The sequence below is a fragment of the Hakea prostrata genome, chromosome 1, assembly GCF_041222555.1.
Source record: "Hakea prostrata isolate BN-2017 chromosome 1, UWA_Hpros_2, whole genome shotgun sequence".
NCBI classification, from domain to species: Eukaryota; Viridiplantae; Streptophyta; class Magnoliopsida; order Proteales; family Proteaceae; genus Hakea; species Hakea prostrata.
Window position 1 is genome coordinate 64877499 of NC_142600.1, and position 22584 is coordinate 64900082.

The 22584-nt window shown below is 39.3% G+C and overlaps 1 protein-coding gene across 2 annotated transcripts in view; it reads left to right on the forward strand.

The window, feature by feature from the left end:
* The window catches only part of LOC149029418 (dentin sialophosphoprotein-like protein), a 53903-nt gene that overhangs the window by 26702 nt on the left and 4617 nt on the right, over positions 1–22584 (forward strand). For both annotated transcript variants that reach the window (XM_089141858.1, XM_089141859.1), the window contains 8 exons: positions 527–600; positions 5248–5325; positions 6633–6985; positions 8285–8353; positions 8437–8525; positions 9372–11621; positions 11701–11778; positions 11975–12086. In XM_089141858.1, the coding sequence (XP_088997984.1) occupies positions 527–600; positions 5248–5325; positions 6633–6985; positions 8285–8353; positions 8437–8525; positions 9372–11621; positions 11701–11778; positions 11975–12086 (3103 nt within the window). The remainder of the gene's footprint in view (positions 1–526; positions 601–5247; positions 5326–6632; positions 6986–8284; positions 8354–8436; positions 8526–9371; positions 11622–11700; positions 11779–11974; positions 12087–22584) is intronic.

Here is a 22584-nt window from a genome sequence, read left to right on the forward strand (position 1 = left end):
TTTAATGAACCAATTTTTGAGTTTTTGCTTTGGGTTTATTCTCTTGTCTCTTCCATGAATAGTTAGAAGGGCTAGGACCTTGCCGTGAGAGCTTAACACCCAGGGTCTAGAGATTGAAGAATCTTGCTATTGATCACGACATCCAACGGGTTGTTTACAATGTAGAGCATTTGTTTACTTGTTTTTCTTCCTAAAGACATGTTATCTGTATTAAATTCATGTTTGTTACTCATGACCTTGTTATGCCTCTGATTTTGTGAGTTCTGCATGTGAATTATTTGCCAGCTTGGGGTCTCAGATGAGAATTCATTTGGAATTCTTTTATCTTGCTGTGAACTGTGAAGATTATATTGTAGTTGAAAATCCACTTAGTGATATTCTGCAAATACACATTAAGAATCTCTCATCTGTATTGGGCAGTGATTTGAGAAAATCCTGTCTCAATGTGTCTGCATTTTTCTGCATTTGGATAGGTTCTGTGGTTTCTGACTTTTGAGTCTTTTTGCTTTCTTTTTTCTGATGACAGAGCCATTATCTTAGACCATGGGAACCCATCCGTAAAGAATCAGATGAAGATGTTACCTGCAGCAACAGTTGACAGTAAGTTTATTTTAATTTATTTTCCTCTGGAATTGGCCCTGTTTCTTTATTGCTGACCTCAAATTCATATCTTCACTTTTCATACTAATAGACCATAGCAGTAGAGGTGAAGTGGGTAGAGAAAAGCATAAGAATGATGTACTTGAGGTCAAAGGAGTTGGAGATAGAATTATATCCCTTAAACTTGTATTGGAAACATGCTGTCAATGTTGTATGCACCTATGCATCCCAAGTCGGATTGCATGAAAGTAGCAAGTTACAATTCTATTAGCACATGGATGAATTGGTGCAAGGCTTAGGATAGGAGATAAGACATTGGGAGGGGGAATGGCATGCTGGGTAAGATTGTAGAGGCTACGAAGATGTACATGGAGGATATGGATTTGGAAAAAGGAATGAGGAGGGTGGTGTATCACTATTAAACTTTGGATTAGCTTACGATCTTTCCATTGTGAAACCCTCCTTCGAGAAGAAAGAGGAACAGCTAGTTACATATAAGAGCTGTCATTACTCCAGACAAATTAGTACTAGGTTATCCCTGAGGAGAGCCTAACCACTGAAACATATCCTTATAAAGTGTTGGAAATTGTAAGGAAGCCATTGGTGCCAATTTTACTTATAAAATAGTCGTAATCAGTGCACTTCATCTCCCCTACTGACCCTGAAAGTGAATTTCTTTTAGAAGTCATCTTAGGCTACCCGTGACTGGGCCAGTAAGGCACCTGTGGGTGTAGCTTTCTTGATCCACTATCAGACTTGAAAGAAGTGTTCTTTACATACAGAAGAGGACCCCAGGTTGGAGTCCCTCCCACGGTTAAATTGGCCAAACAGGGAAAGCATGACTACGAGGGAGACACCTTTTGATTGGCATCCACAAATATCGGCTCGATGAGGGTGATGATCTAGTGTTTATTACAATCAGTTGTGTAGATCTTTTGATTGTTTGTATTAAACTATGTCTCTTCAAATTGGAATCTGATCATGGATTTCACTTTCACAATTCAAATTGGACCATGGTGAAGTCCGTATCTGCAACTTTGATCAAACAGTAAACCTCCATGTGATCATGACTCTTGTCTCCACCTTTTCTGTCACCACTGTTCAGTCCTCTAACGTTACTAGCATGCTGGACACTTTATCAGAAGTGCATTTGGCATATCTAGAATATGTCAGTTTTTTTTAAATTGAAGTCCTCGAGATCCCAGTTGAAATCTCAACAAGCCATTATCAAAGATATTCTTAAGCCATTTTACAAGAGAATTAAGTTCAGGGTGAAGATCATTAAGATGTAAGGACTTCAGCTCAGATACTACTTGATGTGGATTTAGGATCCCGAAACCTTTCTCAGGTCTTTTATGGGCCCACTTTAATAATAGATAGCTCAATCTTAAGGTGCAACAGGAGAATTGCAAATAATGGGAATTTTCAAGGGTTTATTGGGTAAGTGGAGAGAAGAGGGATATGATAGGGATTATTATTTATTATGTAGGAACGAACTTGGAAACCAAATATTAAGTATGGGACATATGGGAATAAAACCAGATAGAAGAGGTGTACTGGAGGACATTACATTAATTTCGAAGAGCAAGATAATTGTGCGGGAGCAGGGTTTATATTAGTAACAATAAAAAAGAAAGAAGTTGATAACTAAAAGACCAACAAAAAAGACAAAAATGTTGGGAAAGTGAACCTTCCGCCATTAAATTCATTAAAACCAGTGTAGGTGGTTGCTTTAATTCCAAGTGAAATTCCACATTTCTTAGGCCTGAAAATGTTCTGTAGCTGTAAACAAAAATTGCTAAGTCAATGGTCGCTCAATTTAGACCATCAGACATCTGAAGCATAATTGAAGAACTGTTGTCTCTATAACTCAGATCTGGCAGTACAGAACCAGACCAGGTATGAATCTAAATAGGTTCTCCTAATCTTGATGGAAAGACTACCAAAAACCCAACAGATCCAATTGATTACTCGCAACAATGATGGTTCACTTCCTTTCGGTTCCCTAGGAAGATAGATGCAGAATATAAGAAATAACAGTAAAGAGAAAGAACAAAAGAAGACAGGCTCACATGAGCAGTCTAATTACGAAGCCAGTTTCGATATCTCAGTTTTGAGGTTTGCATCCTCGAAACCAAGACGGTGTCAAAATTTCAGCCATCTCAGCCGAAATCAGGTTATTTCTGCAGTAAATTTTGAAGGTTTTGACACTATTAGCCTAAGTGCTAGGTGGCCTGGTCGATCTACTTACCTTGTTTTGGATTGCTTCTGATTCTCGATAGTGAATCTTCCTTGTAAAAGACTACATGCCTTCCATCACCATGTAAAAAACACCTCTCTAGCTCTTCCATTTTGGATCCCCCATGATAATCTGTCATTCAAGAAGAGTCTTTCTTTCAGATTTACTCCCTTGGGAGAAGCACCGTTGAGTGAAGATTTACCCAGAAAAATATGTTGAAAGTAGGTTGAGAATAAGTAAGGCTTCAGAACTAGTCTAAATTTTCAAACCTTGGGGGTGAAGTAGGGAAAGATCCTTCTGTAAATCTCCATGCCAACTGCTCTGTGCTGAAACCATGGGCGGGAACCAATGTCGAAGCGGAGACTTCAAAAAAATCTCATCGAAATAAACGCTGAAAAAGATGTTATTTTGACCAACATGGGTCGATATGGTCTATCTAGGTTGAAATTTCAGCCGAGATGGACCAAGATATGGTGTTACATATTGAGTTGGCATGTTTCATCTCATTTTTCTCAAAAGGGCCGAAATTATAGCTAAATTTTGCCTAGTCTCGATTGAAATTTGTCAGTGCCATAAAGGGATTCAACCAATCAAACTAATTTAAAATCTTTCATTGATTACAAACAGGAAAGAAAGAAAAATTCAATTCTCAGCTAATAAATCCCTAATAAATAATGTAAATGTCTTACTGAACCCAAAGGCCCAATTGGACCAGATTCTTAACATGGAAACCCAGATGGTTTTGGATCCATCAATGCAGTGCATCGGCATTAATTCCTTTTCTCACCGTCAAATCAACCGTGGCATGAACTTCGGGTTTCATTAAAGTTTAATGTTAGTTGAGATCAAGGATCAAGATCTTGGTTTTGAGGCTAGTCTCGATCAGCTGGAAACTGAGATTTAGCCAAGATGGTTGAAACAATGTCAAACTAGGGTTTTTTTTTTTTTTTTTTTTTTTTTGGGGGGGGGTTAAAACTCAGCATGTTATGGTCTGGATGAAACCATCAAAACTGGACGGAACCACTGAAACTTACCAAAACTGCAGAAATTGGGTTTGTTGAAATTGGTTAAACTTGATCCTAACTTGGCATTTATTGGTCGAAACTACTGAAAATTTTGAAATATTGGTTTGAACTATCGAAATTTCCGAAATATTTGTCAAAACGTATTGAAACCTAGGACTTTTAAACACTAACCTATGGTTTCATCTCGTTTTCTTGGGAAAGTGAGATTTAACCAGAACATGGGGCCATCCCTGTTGGGATATGAGCTGTTTTTGGGATGCCATGTCACATATGCTTGATGGTAAGTTTGCAAACTAGTTATCAGTGCTAAAACTTCAGCCAGTTTATAGAATCAACTCCTTTTTTGCTAGAAACAATTATTGGAATCTTAAATAAAAAAGGTGATATAGCGGATGATGTTTCGGAGAGGTGTATCCGGGGTCCTGTGTGATGTACGTATTCCTTTAAAGCTCAAAGGAAAATTTGTGTGGGGTTGTCGCACGACCAGCTATGCTGTATGGTGCAAAGTGGTGGGTTGTTATAAAGCATCATTTAGATAAATTCAGTACAGTAGAAATGAGGATGCTTTGATGGATGAGTGCAAAACTAGGAAGGATAAGGGAAGGAATGATTATATTGGAACTGGTCTAGGAGTAGCACCAATAAATGATAAGCTACAAGAAAATCAATTGAGGTGGCAAGGCCATGTTCAACAAAGGCCTTTAAATTCCCCTGTGTGGAGAAGTGATTTAATCCAGATGGAAGGAATTAAAAGAGTTAGGGGCAGACCTAAGATAACTTTAAGGTAGGTGGTGGGGAAAAACATCATATGTTAGGCCTTGTATCTCGTGTGACCTCAAATAGAGCTGATTGGAAGGTAGGGGTCCATGTAGCTGACCCCATTTAGTTGGGAAAAGACTTCTTGTTGTTGATGATGATGGTAATTTTGTTTCTCTTGATAAGTAAAAGAAGTGTCATGCCTGAATCAAATTGGTTTCTATTGGAATTTGAATCTACTAATTTCAGCACCACTCATAAATCAATGCGTATAGCAGCTGAAGTCCATTTGTGTTATGCACTTTTGGATTTGCTGTAACTTCTTTTTTGTGTGTTTTTCCCGTTGTGACAATCTTCAAGTGTATCTTTTGTCAAACATAAATACTCATATTGTCTGCTTTTCCCTTTAGTTTGTTTTTCAGAACAATATACTTGATATATATAGATTCTTCCATAGATAGTGAAAAGCATGATGTGCATTGGAAGAATACTTATAGGATTCCTGGTGCATCTTCTGTTTGCTTTTGTAATGTTCAACTCTTCCTCCAAATGATACATATGCGTGAAGAAGCCACCTCTTTGAGTTTTATTTCTTTATGCAACATATCTTCCACTTTTTCTTTCCAGTGAACCCAGGGAAGGTTCCACCATTCAAGCAAAAAAAGGAGCCTCCATTTAAAAAGCGGAAGGTTGAACCAACTCAAGGTAATGTAAAACTGTTTGAAATTTACTTGATTAGCTACTATAATTAGGTTTATGTTAACAAAAGTAAACACTTGTTTCAATTAACAAAAGTGGAGTGTTTGGAGTTTGAGTTTACAAACTAGTCAAAACAGTGGCTGTTACTCATTTTTTACGGTTTTGTCCCTTTCTCCTCTTCTTCCTCCTTTTGATGGTTTTGCTCCTCTTCTTCCTCCGATTAAAATGGTGGGTGCTCTTTTTCCTAGCTAGTGATTTCCATATTCCTGATGGCTCTTCGAGTTTGTTACATTTTAGGAGTTGGTCTGCCGTCTCACCTGAAAAAATAACAATCTCTTCTGTTACAGAGGGGAACAACTCAAGGTTTGTGTTTTTAGAGGTTTCCTGTTTTAATTCCTTGACGCCTTGAATCAACATTGCTAACACCCCAAAAAGAAAAGAAAAAGAAAAAAAAATTCATGCATTTCTTTCTTCCTTGTTGACCACAATGATAGAGACAATGCAACAAATCCAGACCTGGAAAGGAGAAGGGCCGGTGGTTGGCATTTGGGTTCATTCAAGCTCAGTACAGAAAAAGAGCGAAATGAAGCGAGAAGCTGTGAGGCAGGGAAAAGAGTCGAGTCAATCAGGCTTGACAACCGGGAGAAGCAAAAAGAAATCAGGATTTTGGCCAGAAAAGAAGCAAGGCTCACTGAACTGAAACTGAGAAAATCCTAAGCTAGAACTGTAGATTTACAATCTGACTTCTTCGATGTTGAAACCAAACCTAAAAAAATCAACGACTAATGGGGCTGAGGAGGGAACAGCTGTGGAGGCTAAGGTTGTCAGTTTTGGGAAAAAAGGGCCAGGGCAAGAGGTTGTTATGGTGGGCTTGAAGGAAGACAGAGGAGTAGAGGTACGGAATGGTACGGAATGGTGCAGTGGATTGCAATGGATAGGAGGAGGAAGAAGATGAGGAGGTTAGGGAATTGGGTTGAGTAGCAGGGACCAGTGGCTGGAGAATGGTTGAAGGGTAAAATTGTCCAAACAAATTCTTAGATGAGCAGTGGGCAGTGTTTTAACTAGTTTTGTAAACCCAGTCTCACAATGCTTTATTTTTGTTAATTGACACAATGAGTGACTACTTCTGTAAACATAAACCTAATTGTAGCTGATCAAGTAATTTTTTGTTGTTTCAGTGTAGCTGATATGCTTGTTCATGCGGGAAAAAAAAATTAATTTAAAAATTCAATCTACAATAACTGAAAGTTCTGTTGATTTCTTAGAACTTACTTGCTTTGGCTCCCTTTCTAACATTTAATTTGTTGCTTCAGTTGGTCCTCTTAAGTCTTCTTTTAAACAGGGACGGCCTTCAACAACTATTTCTAAGAGCAGACTGTCAGTTTCACCCCTTCCATCTCCACCTGAGCAATTGGGTCCTTCGGCTTCTCCTTTTGGAACTGGAAATATTACACATGGTTATACATGTGGACAGGAAGCTATTGCGCCCCAAATGGTGGCAAAAGATGATATTGCCAGCTCTGAGAAAGAACTGCCCATCAAGTCTGCTTATGGAGCTGCACAGGAGGTTTCAGCACAAAAAGTGGGTGTAGGAACTGCACCAATGGATTTGCAGAGTCATTTGATCATGCTACTTATGGAGAACCCCAAGGGAATGAATTTAAAGGTCAGAACCAACATATTTTGGAACCACTAGAATATCTTTTTCTTGAGCCAATTTTGCTTTTGGTTCTCATCAAAGAATCTCTGCCGGTGCTGAAGCAAATTATCTCACAAAATCAAAAGAAAAATGGAAGAAACCATGACATTGCAAATTACCTTTCCAGGCTCGAAGTATTTTCTTAAACTGTAGTCTTGGTTTCAGGTTTTGGTTGCTGGTTTTGAGGCCGGACCAAATCAGCTCTACAGCTTTGTAGAAAATCTATGTTAGCCTACTAAAGGATAGTGGAACCCCGATATTGTAGGTTGTATGATACTGAGACACAAATTCAGCTCTATTAGAATACATAATTCAATTAAGACAACTAAAATATGCTTTAAGAATGAAGAAACATAAAATTGTAAACCACTAAATGATTATTCATGGTTCATTCCAAATATATAGAAGTGGTCTGGCCGAATCACAAAAAAGTAGTGTTTCTGAAATTTATCCCCCCATCCTGTTAGAAAAATGAAAAAGGTTTCTAGGAAATTCTTTCTTTGGAGTCAAAACTGGCAAATGAGTATCGAATCTTGAATCATGGTTCAAGTTTTATGGGAACTGTGTATTTTCAGTTGAAGCCATGCATTTTATATGGACTGGACTGAAGCAATACTGAAATACAAAACATGATCAGAATTTTGCTGAAATTATCAACAAACAAAACGTTGCAATGCTTCAGTACTACAGGCTGTTTCGTTACGAAAGCCTGTGAAGCCAAAATTTCTTGTTAGTTAAGCAAATCTCCGAAATGTTTTACCATACTCCCTAGTACCCCTATGTTTCCTCTTATATAGGGGTACATTTAACTGGTTTTCTGCACCTTTTTTTATGACTTCACTTTGTTAAAAGTATCATCATTTGTTTATTTTAATGAGTGTCCACTGATTTATTCATTGCTTTATTCATAGGTCCATAAGATATTATGTGCTATTTTATTCCTGTATTCTTTTTAGAGTGTCAACATGTGAAACATGTGATAAACCACTAACAAGTTGGCGGAATGCTTATGTGAAAATGTTCTGCCTTTGCAACTTGACATGCTGCACAGTGTACATTTCAGATTGGTAGCACATAAATATTACTGAGGTGATCATTGCATTAAATATTAATTTTTTTTTTTTTACTTTCCTACTAGCCCTTATCGAAAGTATTCCGGCGATCTCTGTCCTGTTGTGCTTTGAAAATTTTTGAATTTTCACATCTACTGTTAAATCTGGCCTTGTCATGAGAACTTTTTGTTTTATGTGTCTAATGCTCATATAGGCCTTGGAGAAAACGGTTGGAGACACAATACCCAACAGTTCGAGAAAGATTGAGCCAATTTTAAGAAAGGCAAGTAAGGAGACATTGATGCTGCTGCAACAAATCAAAATAGTTCTTATTTTCTGTTTCTGTTTCTTTTTCTTGGGCAACAGATTGCAACTTATCAACCGTCAGGAAGGTATATCTTGAAACCACAAGCGGAATTGGATAGCCTCAACAAACTTCTACCTGAAAGTAGCAGGTACTTTTTTCTTTTTTTTTTTTTTTTTTTTTTTTTTTTTTTTTTTGGGGGTGGGGGGGGGGAGGTTCTCTTTGGTCGCATACTTTCCAGTTTCATATTGGGGGTGGCTAATTGTGCTTATGTCATATGAAAATGACTAACTGTACACGTATGAGATTCTGCTTTTTTATCCAGCTTTTTCTCTTTGAATGGCCTTAAAGGTCATTATAGGAGAACCACAGAAAAATTAATGAGTAAAATCATGTATTTACAATATTCGTGAAAGTTGAATTCTGATGCAAATCTAGTGTCTAACGTTAAGCTTGTTGAGGAGCCACTATGCATTACGGAAGGACGTGGCATGTATTTGTCAACCGTTTTTCATACAGAATAACTGATATGCTTGATGCTTCATGAGATGGCCTACAGATTGGTGAACCAGGCCTTGGTTCATGGTAGATTAGTCAGTGGAGTAGATATCTCAGCCCTCGAACAACAGTCATGGTAGACTAATCAGTGGACTAGATATCTCAGCCCTCGAACAACAGTCATGGTAGACTAATCAGTGGACTAGATATCTCAGCCCTCCACCCCCTCCCCCCCCCCCAAAAAAAAAAAGGGGGGGGGGAAGAAGAGAGGAAAAAATGATTGTTAGATATATGTTTTCATAGTGGCTTTGCCTGTGGATTTAGTTAAATGATGCCATTTCCAGCTGAAAAAAGAAAATAAGGAAAAAGTGATGCACCTGATTGTTGTTTAAGCTTCTGAAATTTGATCAATCATATGAAATGTTCAGTATCTGTTCTCTATTCATCATATCTCTTTGGTTTTAATTTGCATTAGCTTTCCTTCTAATGATTTCTGCAGCTCACCTGAATGCATCCGTGGTCAAACCCCTGCTCCAGAGCAAACATTCCCAGAGGAAACTACAGCTGCAGAATTTGAGAAGCCAGGCCAGCTGAGTTCAAAACTATCAGAAGAATCAAATGAAGTGAAGACTGATGTTCAAAAAAGTTCTCCTGATACCTTTGGTGATAAGAAACTTTCTGACAATAGTGAAGGGCAGGCAGGTAGCTCCAGCGACAGTGGGAGTGACAGTGAAAGTGAAAGTGAAAGCAGTGACAGTGGAAGTGACAGCGGAAGCCAGAGTAGAAGTGTAAGTAAAAGCAGAAGTCCTGGTGGAACAGGAAGTGGGAGCAGCAGTGATAGTGAAAGTGATGGTTCGTCTAGCAGCAAGGAGGGATCTGATGTGGATGTTGATATTATGACAAGTGATGATGAAAAAGAAACTGAGCAAAAGTTGCGGCCGCCGGAGTCGAAGATCTCTGATTCTCCCACCCTTTGGAAAACTGACCCTGTAACTGTGCAAAGTGAGGTTGATGAAGACAAACAGAATGCACCAGATACAGGTGCAATTGGTGAGGACCTGGGATCTGATGGTCATGAAAATGAGATGGTTGATATGACTGACTTGGAACCTAAGAAAGGGGAGTTACAATCTTCAGAGACTATTACCTTTTCACCAGATCATAGTAAGAAACGAAAGGTCCAACAGGTGTCCCACCCTGGAAAAATTGCTAATGAAATGCAAGATATAGTGAATGATGTGATAGGGCATGAAGAGTCTAATAGTTTCGAGAGAGTAGCCAAATCCAAGTCAAAAAGGGACTCTGGTGTAAAGCACTTTCAGGTGAAACATGAAAGTGCTAAAAGATCAAAAGAAGGAACACCATCTCAATCATCAGCTGTGAGGAGAAGGGATACTGTGTTCTCTGACATTCCTCGTCATTTATCTCCTGATAGGTTGAACCAGGATTCCTATGAGGACAATGGAATACAGATGACTGATAGAGTTGGTAAGGATGGGAATGCAGATACTGGTTCACAGAAAGCACACAACATGGTGATACCTGGGAGATCTTTCCATGATGCTCACCGGCCAGGTCAAAGTTCTCTAGATATCAGTGCACGGGGAAGAACTCCAGATAGGACAGATAGATCCAACAAATGTACAGGAAACGTTGGCCGCGGCTTTAAATTATCTGAAAAGAATTCTTTTGTCCCTGATGAATCAAATGGATCTGCTTCCAGAAGCATGCACGCACATGAAAAGGGTTCCATGCCTAGAGACAAATTGCATAGAGAAAAACTTGATGATGATAGTTTTGCTTATGAGAAATTAATGAACAGAACTGTCCGGGAAAGTGTTAATGGGGACAGATCATCATTGTTGTCCAATGTGCAGAGCAAGAACCATGCTGACCAAGTGGGGAAGTCCAAGGATGCAGCCCATATTATGCACCCAGACATGGGGACTCTCCCTATGCATAACAAGAGGACTGATGTTGAAAAATCACCATTCATCAATGGAAGAGGAGCTTCACTGAGAAGGGAGCTTTCAGATTTAGAGTTGGGGGAACTTCGTGAGCCCATGCCTGGGGAGGAAACACATTTGGTCAAGAAGCAGTTCGAAAGAAAAAATTCATTTAAACTGTCTGAGAGTAAACCAAGTGCTTCAGATGGTTGGAATTCAGATTTGAGTAAAGGAAGAACCATGGCAAATGCAAGTCAGGACTCGAGAAAGCAGCCATCCCCACTTAACCCAAGAATTGCGTTTTCAAGTAGCAAAGAAGCCCCACTTAAGAAAAGGGCCTCAGAAGATGATGCTGAAGATTCTAGAAAACCTCAGCAGAAGGCTGCACTTTCTCAGCCTCAGCAGTTGTCTGGAGTAGATCGTGCAGACAATGAAGGTGGGCCTCAATCTAACAAATTCATGGATATTAGTGGGAAATCTAGGAAGAATGAGGCCTACGCAAGCAAGGATGTTGGTCCAGAAGACTATGGAAGCACTCATAAAAAGGCACCTACAAGTGCACCCCAACAGCTTGAGCCTAAACACACTGGACAAGCAGTGGCTAACTACACAATCAAAGAAAGTAAATCCTATAAGTCTAATTCAGTGGCAGATGTAAGTGATAAAAGGAATGGTTCCTTTTGGATGGAAAGCAATAGCACCAAGCGTAAAAGGGAATCTTCTTCAGATGAAGATAGTTGTTCTTATTCCAAGTATGACAAAAATGAGCCCGAGTTCAAAGGACCAATAAAAGATTTCTCACAGTAAGTGTCTTATGTTAATTGAAATACATCTAGAACAGTTCAAAGATTAATGATCATGTATCGTATATGCTCCGTACAGATATAAGGAATACGTCCAAGAATACCATGAGAAATATGAAAGTTACTGCTCTTTAAACAAGATCCTGGAGACTTACAGGTACCGGGATGACCGCTTGCCCATATTTACGGCTTCTGTTTTATGAATATCTTTTAGTTTTGTTTCTCTTTATGTCTCATGATTGGTGGGACATACTTTTTATATACTTTATCTCTTAATGCATCAATATTTTTGACACTTTATAAATAGAAATTGACCAGTTAAAAATGAATTTCTGTTTTTTTTTTTTTGGTAGGAATGACTTCGATAAACTTGGATGTGACCTTGCTGTTGCAAAAAGCCGGGATATGGAGGAATATCATAACATTTTGGAGCAGTTGAAGGAAATGTATCGCCACTGTGAAACAGTACGCTGCTATGCCGTTGCATTTGCTATTTATTAGGATGTGGTTTGCATCTTTCTAGGACTATGAGAGGCTTCTATGTGCAAGTTTCACCTGTCACTCTTATTGACCAGATTTCTGCTTAATAATGTCAAATTTCAATTTCCATGGCTTACATATTGTTCATTCATTTGTATTCAGTAGAAAGCTTGTTAGATTAGGGACAGCAACAAACTAGATTTATTTGCTGAACTTGCTGTGTGTCAAATCCAATTCCTTATGCCTGAAGCTACAGATTTGCAAGACTTAGAGACAGCAGGAAGCAAGATTAGCTTGCGTTTGAGGGTACAGCCAAGTATAACAGGAAAAATCATCAACAAAACAACAGAAGAGTTGAAAATCTTAAATCTTCAAAGAACTAGAAAATATATTGTAATAAAAAGGAGAAACGGAGTGGTTCCTACAGATCATAGCAAATTTTGTAAATGTGAAGTCTGATTATTTCAAAGCCCAAGTTACAAAATTAATTTTTCATTTTTCGCAACTGATTACTGTCAAAATCCTTATCACCTTAATAAACTACCTTAATAATCCATTCCGGGGCTAAATGTTTTGGTGTAGTAAAATGGGGATGTCCCAAGCACTGATTCCTAGTATCTTGGGTAGCAGATCTAAACCAGGTTGAGAAATACACTCCATCTGGCTCTCTGACCATGTATAAGTCACCCTGGCAAGCTCCTATCACTTAAATCTGTTTTTCTATCCATTATCAAACTGTGAAACAACTCGACTGTCTTATCTTCACCATCCAATCCAGAATGCTAATATACCTTAGATTGAAAAGGTGGGCCTCAGGAAAAGTGCTAAAACTCGAGAACAGTATCAGCAACATGATAAAAGTGTATTTGACATGGCAATAGTGGAGATTGCGCTTGATATGGACGATTGCTTCACGAAACTTCCAATAAGAATCGAAACCAAGACATTCAACCACGTGTCAAACTCAGAGCAATAATCAGCACCAACAATAAAACCAGAACCCAATGACCATCAATGGTCCATCTAACACAGCGAGCTGCTCATCAAGGAAGAAAGTAAAGGAGGAACCAACCGATGAACATGCTGAATCAGATTCCTGGAATCGCCGCCTTCTTTAGAACCAATCAAGAAGAAATATGATCCCTTATGAGAGTCGACCAACGAATGGGTAAATCCTTCATGAATCCATTACAAAACCTACCAAAATCTGGCTGAAATAACTGGATAGCCTGATCATCAAAGTTCATATCTCCTTGACCTGGGTCTTCACCTGTGTGAATGAAACCATTCAGATTCAAATGGTTTTCCCTACCTCCAATGCTTGATCCTGCAGGTGAGCATGACTTGGAAGATTATTTCTTCCTCCAAGCCAGAAAAGAACTAATACCCATAAATAAATAAATAAATAATTAAACTCTGAATAACCAAAGAAATTTGACAGAAATTGAAAATAAAAATATAGCCACCATATGACTCTATGAGATGGAATGAACAGGTATCAGCTATGATGCAGTTATAAATTCATCAATCTCATCAGAACCCCAGTTCTTCTTCTTATATGAACTTGGCTTTCACCACAAACAAGAGAACTTTGAGATGAACGTCAAATCGGCAATGTTTATGACTTTGATACCATGTAAGCAATCCCAAAATTTGTAACCAATAGCAATAGAAAGAAGAAAGAGAACAATTGGAGAATAGGCATGGCAATAGATTCTGTATTTTCTATCATAGCAAGCCAACACATATATTTATAACAAACCAAAATAGAAGTACACCAGAAATTTAACTCCTAATTCTCATCTAATTAAGCATAAAGTTTAACAAGAAAATCACTTAGACCATGACACTGTTAATTAAAGACCTAAAGCAGCAAGAGAAGCATGAGAGGAACTTTTGGTTTTTCTGTGGTTTAGAGTCTTAGCTACATAAGAACTGTGGAATCAATTGTCTGGTTGTCAATCAGAAGCCAAGAGGTTCTACTCAAACTTCCCTTCTAGTTGGTTGAAGTTTACTTCCTCCTTCAAAGGATCTCCATTGGGTTTAAGCAACTGTAACTACCACTTGAGTTCAATTTGAAATTTTCACCTTCTCTCCCCTAATCTTCAAGTGTAATACAAGTAATGTGTTTTTTGAGAAGATTTAGCCTAACCTAATCCAACCATGGGCTCTTCATCCCCTTGGGACCATACCATCCCCATAATCTTCCTAGCAAATCATTCAAACCCATAATCTTCATAGCAAATCATTCAAATCTGGTTGTAATCTGACCAGCCAAAACACCACAATGGATTTTTCCCTTACCACTTGTTATGTGCCTAATGAAGATCGCTCTAGTGTATGGATGCTAGATTGGGCCAGCTTAGTATGGGGTAGGTTAAAGGGCTAGACTGACCTTTTTCCATCAGCTTTGAAGCTTTCGGAACATAGGTCAAGTACCTAACATTCGGTATCAAAGTTGGCACCTTGTCAAGGGTTTGAAACTTGGAAAGGGCTACCTAGGAGAAGGGCTACCTGGAGTACAGTAAAAGCTGCCGAGAAAGGGCTGCCTGTCACCTAAGAAAAAAGATGGAGCATAGTGCAGCTGCTTGGAGAGGGCTACCTACTGCCAGAATTTGAGCTGCATAGACTTAAAAGTTGTCGAGGACAACAACTGCAGAAGCGTGTAATATTTGTGTGCATAGTGGGGACCACTCTAGTGTATGGGTGCTAGATTGGGCAAGCTTGGTATGGGATGAGATAGGTTAAAAGGCCTGAGTCAACTTGTTCCAGTAGCTTTGGAGCTCTTGGTGCACTGGTTAGGTACCTAACACCAATTTTCATCGGAAGACCTAGATGTCAAATTTTAAAAGATCCTAACCGTAGTTTTTCCAATTTGCCTCTTATTGGATCCTGTTGATCTCTATCAATCTCAGACCACATTAGGACTGGTTCTATTGATGGCTAAGGATCTACTTCAAACTATTGTAATTCCACTAGAGCAATTTGGTAACTTGGAGAAGCAAGAAATGGTTATTGTGGTTTTTGGGCATTGTTAAGGCAAAATATAAGGTAGTGGTGGTAGTGTCATAAGGCTTTGAAAATCATTTGGTTGAAGAAACTTGATGCAGATCTATGACCAAATTAGGAAGAAGACTAGAGTTGGGTCATCAGATATTGGGCCTTTGATCCATGGGTTTATTTTTTAATAGGTCACTCTTTTGGATCTAAAGTATGGGTAACTAGGTTTAATACCAAAATAGCTTCTATACTTAGTTTATTTAAATTATTATTATTATTATTATTATTATTATTATTATTATTATTATTATTATTATTATTATTATTATTATTATCTTCTTTTTTCTCTTTTTTTTTTTTTTTTTTTTGGGGTGGGGGGGGGCTTACTTTCATTTGACCGGTTCTATGTGCTTCAATTTTATTACAATTAATTGTTAGTGAGTGTTTAAATAGGCCTAGATTGATATTTAATAAGTGTGATTTTGGGTTTGGCCCTTCCTAGTATAGAAGTATAGAGTCTTATATATCAGATCGGAAGGGGGGTACATCAGGAACAAGAATTTGACTAATGAAATTGCTTGTGCTACTGCCTTCTTCCTTCATTGGGACAGCTCCCACCCCCAATTTCATTCCAAACCTTCTAGTTCCACAAACCCTAGCCTCTCCCTTTGTTATTTTTGTTTTGGGATCTCATACTGCTTTCTCATAGTTGAAATTCACCATTAGAATCCTTTCCAAATACAGCTGACAACCCCCATATGCCATCCCGCACACAATATTCCTCTGCTTCCCAAGAATTCTATTAAAAACCTAAGATCCAACTTTATTCAAGCTTCAAGCTCAGAGAAGCTGCTGCTTTGGAAACCTGTGAGAATCTCCTAGAAGTTCATATACAAGGTTTTTCATGGGCTTTCTGTGTATGCAAATCTAGCCACTAAAACTTGCTGACACTGATCCAAAGATTTTATCCTAACCCAAAGAGAGACTCTATCCAAGTTTATACCCATCCACCTTGCCAATTGTGTGAAACTACTCTTTTACCCATCAGTTGTATTTCAGCTGGAAATCCTCCAAAATTTCAGATCTAACCACCTGATTTAGTTACAACATTTAGCGTGTGTTCTCTCAACTAAACCTTGACATTACTGTTATCCTAGTACTAACACTCAATTGGGCCCCACACTCAGTTTTGGCCTTCTCAAATTGACTGGTTCATACAAGATCCTAGTTATTGGCCCCTAGTAGATACCTTTCAGTCCAGGGATACAGTAAGGGGTATCAAAGCCTGGATTAACATGGCAGGCCCAGATTAAGATTCTTTTAGAGAGTTATTAGAGTTCAATTGCTATGCAACTCTTTAGTTTGAGATGACTGCTTTATCTGTTATAATGCTTTGGAATCTTATCCTCTATGTTTGGTTAGTAAGATGCTGCAGGACTTCAACAATTAAGCATTCTTCTTTCCTGGCTCTTTTAGCATTTACCATACCAGCATGTCACCAGTGTAATGGCTTATCATCCAGCAATTCTGAAATTACTTAGCTGCTTTTGTGTTGAAGGAATCACATTATTTAGCTTTATTGTTATGGCATTTTTCCTGGTGCAAGACTTGCTGATGGGGATGTCTCACGTCCACCCATCATTTGTTGTTGCTAGAGACAGACGACGGAACCTTTTGGCTTGGTTTGGCGAGACGTATGGAGATATCTTCTAGAAAGGGTCATCTGAACCCTTGGGACTGGTCTATACCACATTTTTCATTTGTTACATTAGTATTAGTATCTTAGGATTATTTGGGATTATTTAGTGTAAGGGTCGTTCCTTTTTTCTTGGGCATCTCACTTGGATGCAAAGCATTCTTTTCAATCTTGTACCTGCTTGCTTCGCATAAGCTACACAAGCTTCGGTGCGGTACATTTACCCAAACCCAATCTAGACAAAGAAGGAATATATATATAAAAAATAAATAAAATAAATAAAAAAAGAGTTTTGCACATTCTAATGTTTTTAGGGAGTTTCCCTTCTTTTTTTTCCCCCTCATATCTTGGGTGTTAGGGATCTTATTTGGTTGGGTATTTTCTTTCCTTAATTTGTGGGGTTATCTTAGGAAAATCTTTTTATTTTAACAACCAAGCACCAGGGATTGAGTGTGGAAAATTAGAAAGAAAAGAAAACAAGAACAGAAAGTAGCGGCAGTCTTCTGAGAAGCAGCCCTTTTCCTCCCGCCCTTTGGTAAGTCATCTTCTTCTCCTTTGCTGCTGTTTCTTGTGTAGGAAATTCCCTCACTGCCTCCACTATCTAGCTCTACTCTTTTTTCTTTGAAAGAACCTTGTTTCCTTGCCAATAACTCTCTTTTTTCCTCTCTCATCCTCACATCCCTATGGCAGAGACTCTAGCTACCATGAATTCCCCCACCCCCACCCCCACCCCCCTTCATCCTTCTCTTGACTTCTTTTGATCTGGAAAAGAAGAAAAAAATCCCACATTCCCCTCTCCTAGAATCGGCACTTCCTTTGCCTGATTTTCCCCTGTATATTCTCCTCTCTTTTTTCTTTCATTATCTCTTGCTTGCACGAGGTTTCCTGCTTCTTTTTCTCCTAGTCTGCTGCTACCTATTTCTGAGTTCTGTCCTCTTCACTCTATTGACAGCCTTGCTCTCCAACCATTATTTCTTCTCTCTTCTTGTCTTATTTCTCTTCTTTTCTTTATATCATACTACTGCAATTTCTGTTTCTAGCACTTAACTATATTTCCTGCGAGGCAATAGCCCATGCTGCCATGTTTATACTGTTATGTGAGACTGCTGCCTTGCCATTACTTGCTGCTGGTTATGTTAATTTCAATTTTATTGCTTTAGTTTAGTTGGTGCTTGGGTTAGTTTTTAGTTTTGGTTTAGGTTGAGGTTGACATTGTTTATGTATTTTGACCCAATTGGATTAATAAAGCATATTGCTTGTTGCTGAAATTTTTAATTACTGTGAATGCAATGCCCCATTCTCCCCTCCCCTTGCTAGTTGTGTGGTTTGTTCATCTTGAGTCTTTGGATTAAAATTTGCATGCTATTTTTATTTCTTGTTGCTGAAATTATATCCATAGTAAATTTCTATTGTTGGTCTGAATATGTGCAGTGCAAACTCCTCCCCTAATCCCTCCTAATGTCTAAATAGAATAGTAATCCTATTTCTTTGTAGAATACCCTAGTCTTTTGGGCTTCCTACATCATTCTGGTATCAGAGAATGCTTATTATATTCTGAAAATTTTTATTTTGTATCTTTGAGTGTCTAGTAACCATTGCTATCTTTGTAGAATATTTTAGGAACCTTAGGTTTGCTGTCCAGTCCATGTCGTGTCAGACTAGGTCCATCAATAGGCATAACTTGTCAGTAGTAGAGCAAGAATTGGATGAGTAGTATGACCTTCTTGAGGACACTGAATTCTTCCTTAGGATTTGTGGTCCTAATAGTATTGTGGATTACTCAGTATGGAAGATACACATTAAGAGAGATCCGTAGACTTAAGCCGAGAAGGTGAGTTACCTTGCCCAGTTAGAGGTTTTGAGTAGACCCTAGGTTGTCCTTTGCCGCTGTTTTTCCTATACATGTTATCTTGTGCATGACCACTCGTAGTGGTAGATCATATAGGGTCATGGTCCCTACTTTGGACTTAGCGTCCTTACTTAGTGAGGCACTAGCCAAGTTGCGAGCTAGCAGAGAAGCTCAAGAAGCGTAGTCCAACAACCTCCAAGCCATTGGACAAACCCTTTTGACCCTCTCCCGATAGGCTTACCATTATGGAGATGACTTTTCCACAGAACATTAGGCAGTCTACCCCCACTAGGCGCCCTTGCACCGGCACCAACTTCGAGGATCACCATTCTGTAGGTGGTGTTGTAGTAGGTAACCTTTCTTTGGGAATAGTAGAGGTAGAGGTCATGACCCCGTGAGCAGTGAGCCATTTGGAATCATCCTGCATACAAGGGGCTGGTGACTTTGAGCCTTATGATAGAGGATTCGATGCTAGGAGACTAATTAAGGTAGAGGCACCATCCTATGGTTGTTAGATCGATGCCAAAATCGTTCTTGATTGGATTAGGCAAATGGATGGGTTCTTTGACTTCTATGATATGCTAGAAGAGATTCGCTTTAGGTTTGCTAACATGAAGCTAACTATAGTAGCATAGGACTTCTGGATTGATCTAGAATTTCTAGTATATGACTGAGGGCAAGAACCACTATTTACCTGGGTTGAAATGCAAGTAGGTTGCAACTCTTGAATGAGATGAATGCCCTAAAATAGTGGAGGCTATAAGTTATTGACTACATGGCCAAGTTCAATGAGTTGAAGATAAGAAGCCATACTCATGAGGATCATGAACAGACTGTCTAGATTCCTAACTGGACTCTACATTGAGATCCAGTTACACATAGCACCCCACATGATGCGTGTTGTTCCCTAAGCCTTTAGGATAGCCTTGAGGTTGAGAAAGCCTTAAAACCCTCCTTACCTCAATAGGGGATGCGGGCTAATAGAAAGCTTTGGTCTTCCACGAGCACCCCCAAACTACCTAGTAACCCACCAAAGCAACTGGACAATAAGGGTAAGGGTATCTTGGGAACTAGCCCAGTGAGGTGTTTCAAGTGTCTAGGTACCAAACACATTGCCATTGAGTGCCCCAGCCGAAATCTTTACGTGGGGGATCCTGAGGATTATCGACTTGAGGATGATCAAAGTGATGAGTATGAGGATGATCGTCCCCAGAGGATATCTTCGAGGAGGAGGTTAACAGAGAGGTCGTTACCTCTAGATTAGGATTGCCCTTTAGATCCCATCTAACTACGAGCTTGAGGCTATTGATATCTCTTATTTGGGTGTAGTTTGCTGCATAATATTGCAACCCAAGGGCAGCAAAGAAGATTGGCGGTGGACTAATATTTTCATCACTTATACTTCCCACCAAGGAAAGAATTGTCAAGTTGCCATTGATAGTGGGAGTTGTATGAATGTGGTCGCACAATATGCTATGTCCCACATGGGGCTTAAACCTAAGGCTCACCCAAAGCCTTACAAGGTCACCTGAGTTGACTAGTCCACCATTCCCGTTAGGTTGAGATGTCTAGTCCCCTTCACTTTGCAGGCTATGAAGATAAAGTTTGGTGTGATGTCCTAGACATGGATGTTGCCAACATCATTTTAAGGAGACCTTGGATCTATGATTTAAATGTCATTAATTATGGGAAATCCAACATCTGTGTGTTTGAGTTCAATGGGAAGAAAATTAGATTGATCCCTTGTGCCCCTAAAGAGATTAGAGTCTCGAGAACAGAGGAAGCACTTTCAAGCAAGCCTTGAAGAAAACAGACATCCTAAGTTAGACCAACTTTAAAAGGGAGTGTAAAGAAACATGGGTTATTTATGCCTTGGTTACCAAACAGAGTAATACATTGACGTCACGCCTAATCACTGAGGCACCCAAGGAAGTGCAACCTTCATTGAGGGAATTCGAGCAATTGTTCCCAGAGGAACTGCCTAATGAACTACCACCCATGTGTGATATCTAGCAGGCCATCAATCTAGTTCCAAGCTCATCCTTGCCAAATTTGCCTCACTATTGTGAATCCTAAAGAGCACGTTGAGTTGAAACATCAAGTTGATGAACTGCTCCAAAATGTTTCATTCGGGAGAGTCTTAGTCCATGTGTTGTACCCACTTTACTCACACCAAAGAAAGATGGCATTTGGCTTCTGTGTTTAGATAGCGGAGCCATAAACAAAATCACCATTAAGTACAGGTTCCCATATCTAGACTCGATTATATGTTTGACATGATGGCTAGTGCTACCATATTCTCTAAAGTTAACTTGGAGTGGGTACCACCAAATACGGATGAGACCAAGGGATGAATGTAAGACAACCTTCAAAAATAAAGATGGCCTTTATAATTGGCTAGTCATGCCATTCATGCTCTCAAATGCCCCTAGTACCTTTATGAGGATCATGACAGAGGTGTTGAGGCCCTTTAAAGGGAAGTTCCTAGTGGTCTACTTTGACGACATCTTCATTGATAGTAAGACTCGAGAAACTCACCTAGATCACCTCTGTTAGGTATTCCAGACGCTTCTGAAAGAGAAGCTTTATGCTAATCTTAAGAAGTCTACCTTCTTTAGCGAGCAGGTGGTGTGTCTTAGGTTTTGTTGTGTCAGCCAATGGAGTATCAGGTGACCTTGAGAAAGTCAAGAGTGATAGTAGAATGGCTGGAACCCACCAACATTCATGAGGTTAGGAGTTATCATGGTTTGGCCACTTTCTACAATCAATTCATTCACAAATTTAGTACATGATGGCCCCCCATCACCAATTGCATTAGAGAAGGGAGTTTAAATGGACTAAAAGTGCTACTACAGCCTTTTAGGAGATCAAGAGACTAATGTTTAAGTCCCCAATCATACACTTACTAGATTTCTTCAAGGTCTTTGAAGTAGCTTGTGTTGCATTAGTGTAGGTATAGGAGGTGTCCTTAGCCAAGAGTCCCACCTTGTTGCCAATTTCAGCGTGAAGCTGAATGAAGCCAAACAACGGTATTCAACATATGATAAAGAGTTCTATGTGGTAGTACAAGCTTTGAGATACTGGCACCATTATTTGCTACCGGTAAGAATTCCTCATATTTTCCGATCACCAAGCGCTCAAATACTTGGGCTCTGAGAAGAAATTAAACCCTAGACATGTCAAGGGGGTTGAGTTTCTACAGGAGTACACTTTCGTGTTTAAGTACAAGCCTGGAACAAAACACAAAGCCGCCGATGCCCTTAGTTGAGTGAATGCTTTGTGATGGTTGCATAGTGCCTATAGTCGTGTGAAATCCCTATTGCACAGCCTGAGTGTGCAAGTTGTTGGTTTTGAGCAGGTGAAGGGCCAATATCATGCTTGCCTTGATTTTGAAGGGATCTTCACGTCTCTCTATAGTGACCCACCCGAGCACACAACTCTGATTATACCCTGAGATGGGTTCTTGTTTAGAGGTCAAAGATTATTCATTCCTAGGACTTCATTAAGAGACCATTTCACTTGGGAGTTGCATAGTGGTAAAGCCGCTAGTCACTTTAGTTAAGATAAGACCATTCCACTAGTAAAAATCCTATTTTATTAGGCTTGTTTGCAGAGAGATGTAGCATGTATCATTTTCCAATGTCACGCTTTTCAAACTGCAAAGTAGTGCAAATAGTACACAGGTCTATATACTCCTCTACCCATTCCCCACTCCCATGGTAGGACCTTAGCATGGACTTTGTGTCAGGCTTACCCAGGACCTCAAGAGGCAATGATTCTATCTTTATGATAGTGGATTGCTTCTAAATAATGGCCCACTTCATCCCTTGCTCGAAGACATCTGATACCTACGACGGTGGCAAAGTTATTCTTTCATAATGTCTTCAAGTACCATGGCCTTCCCCTCACCATAGTGTTTGACAGAGATGTTAAGTTCA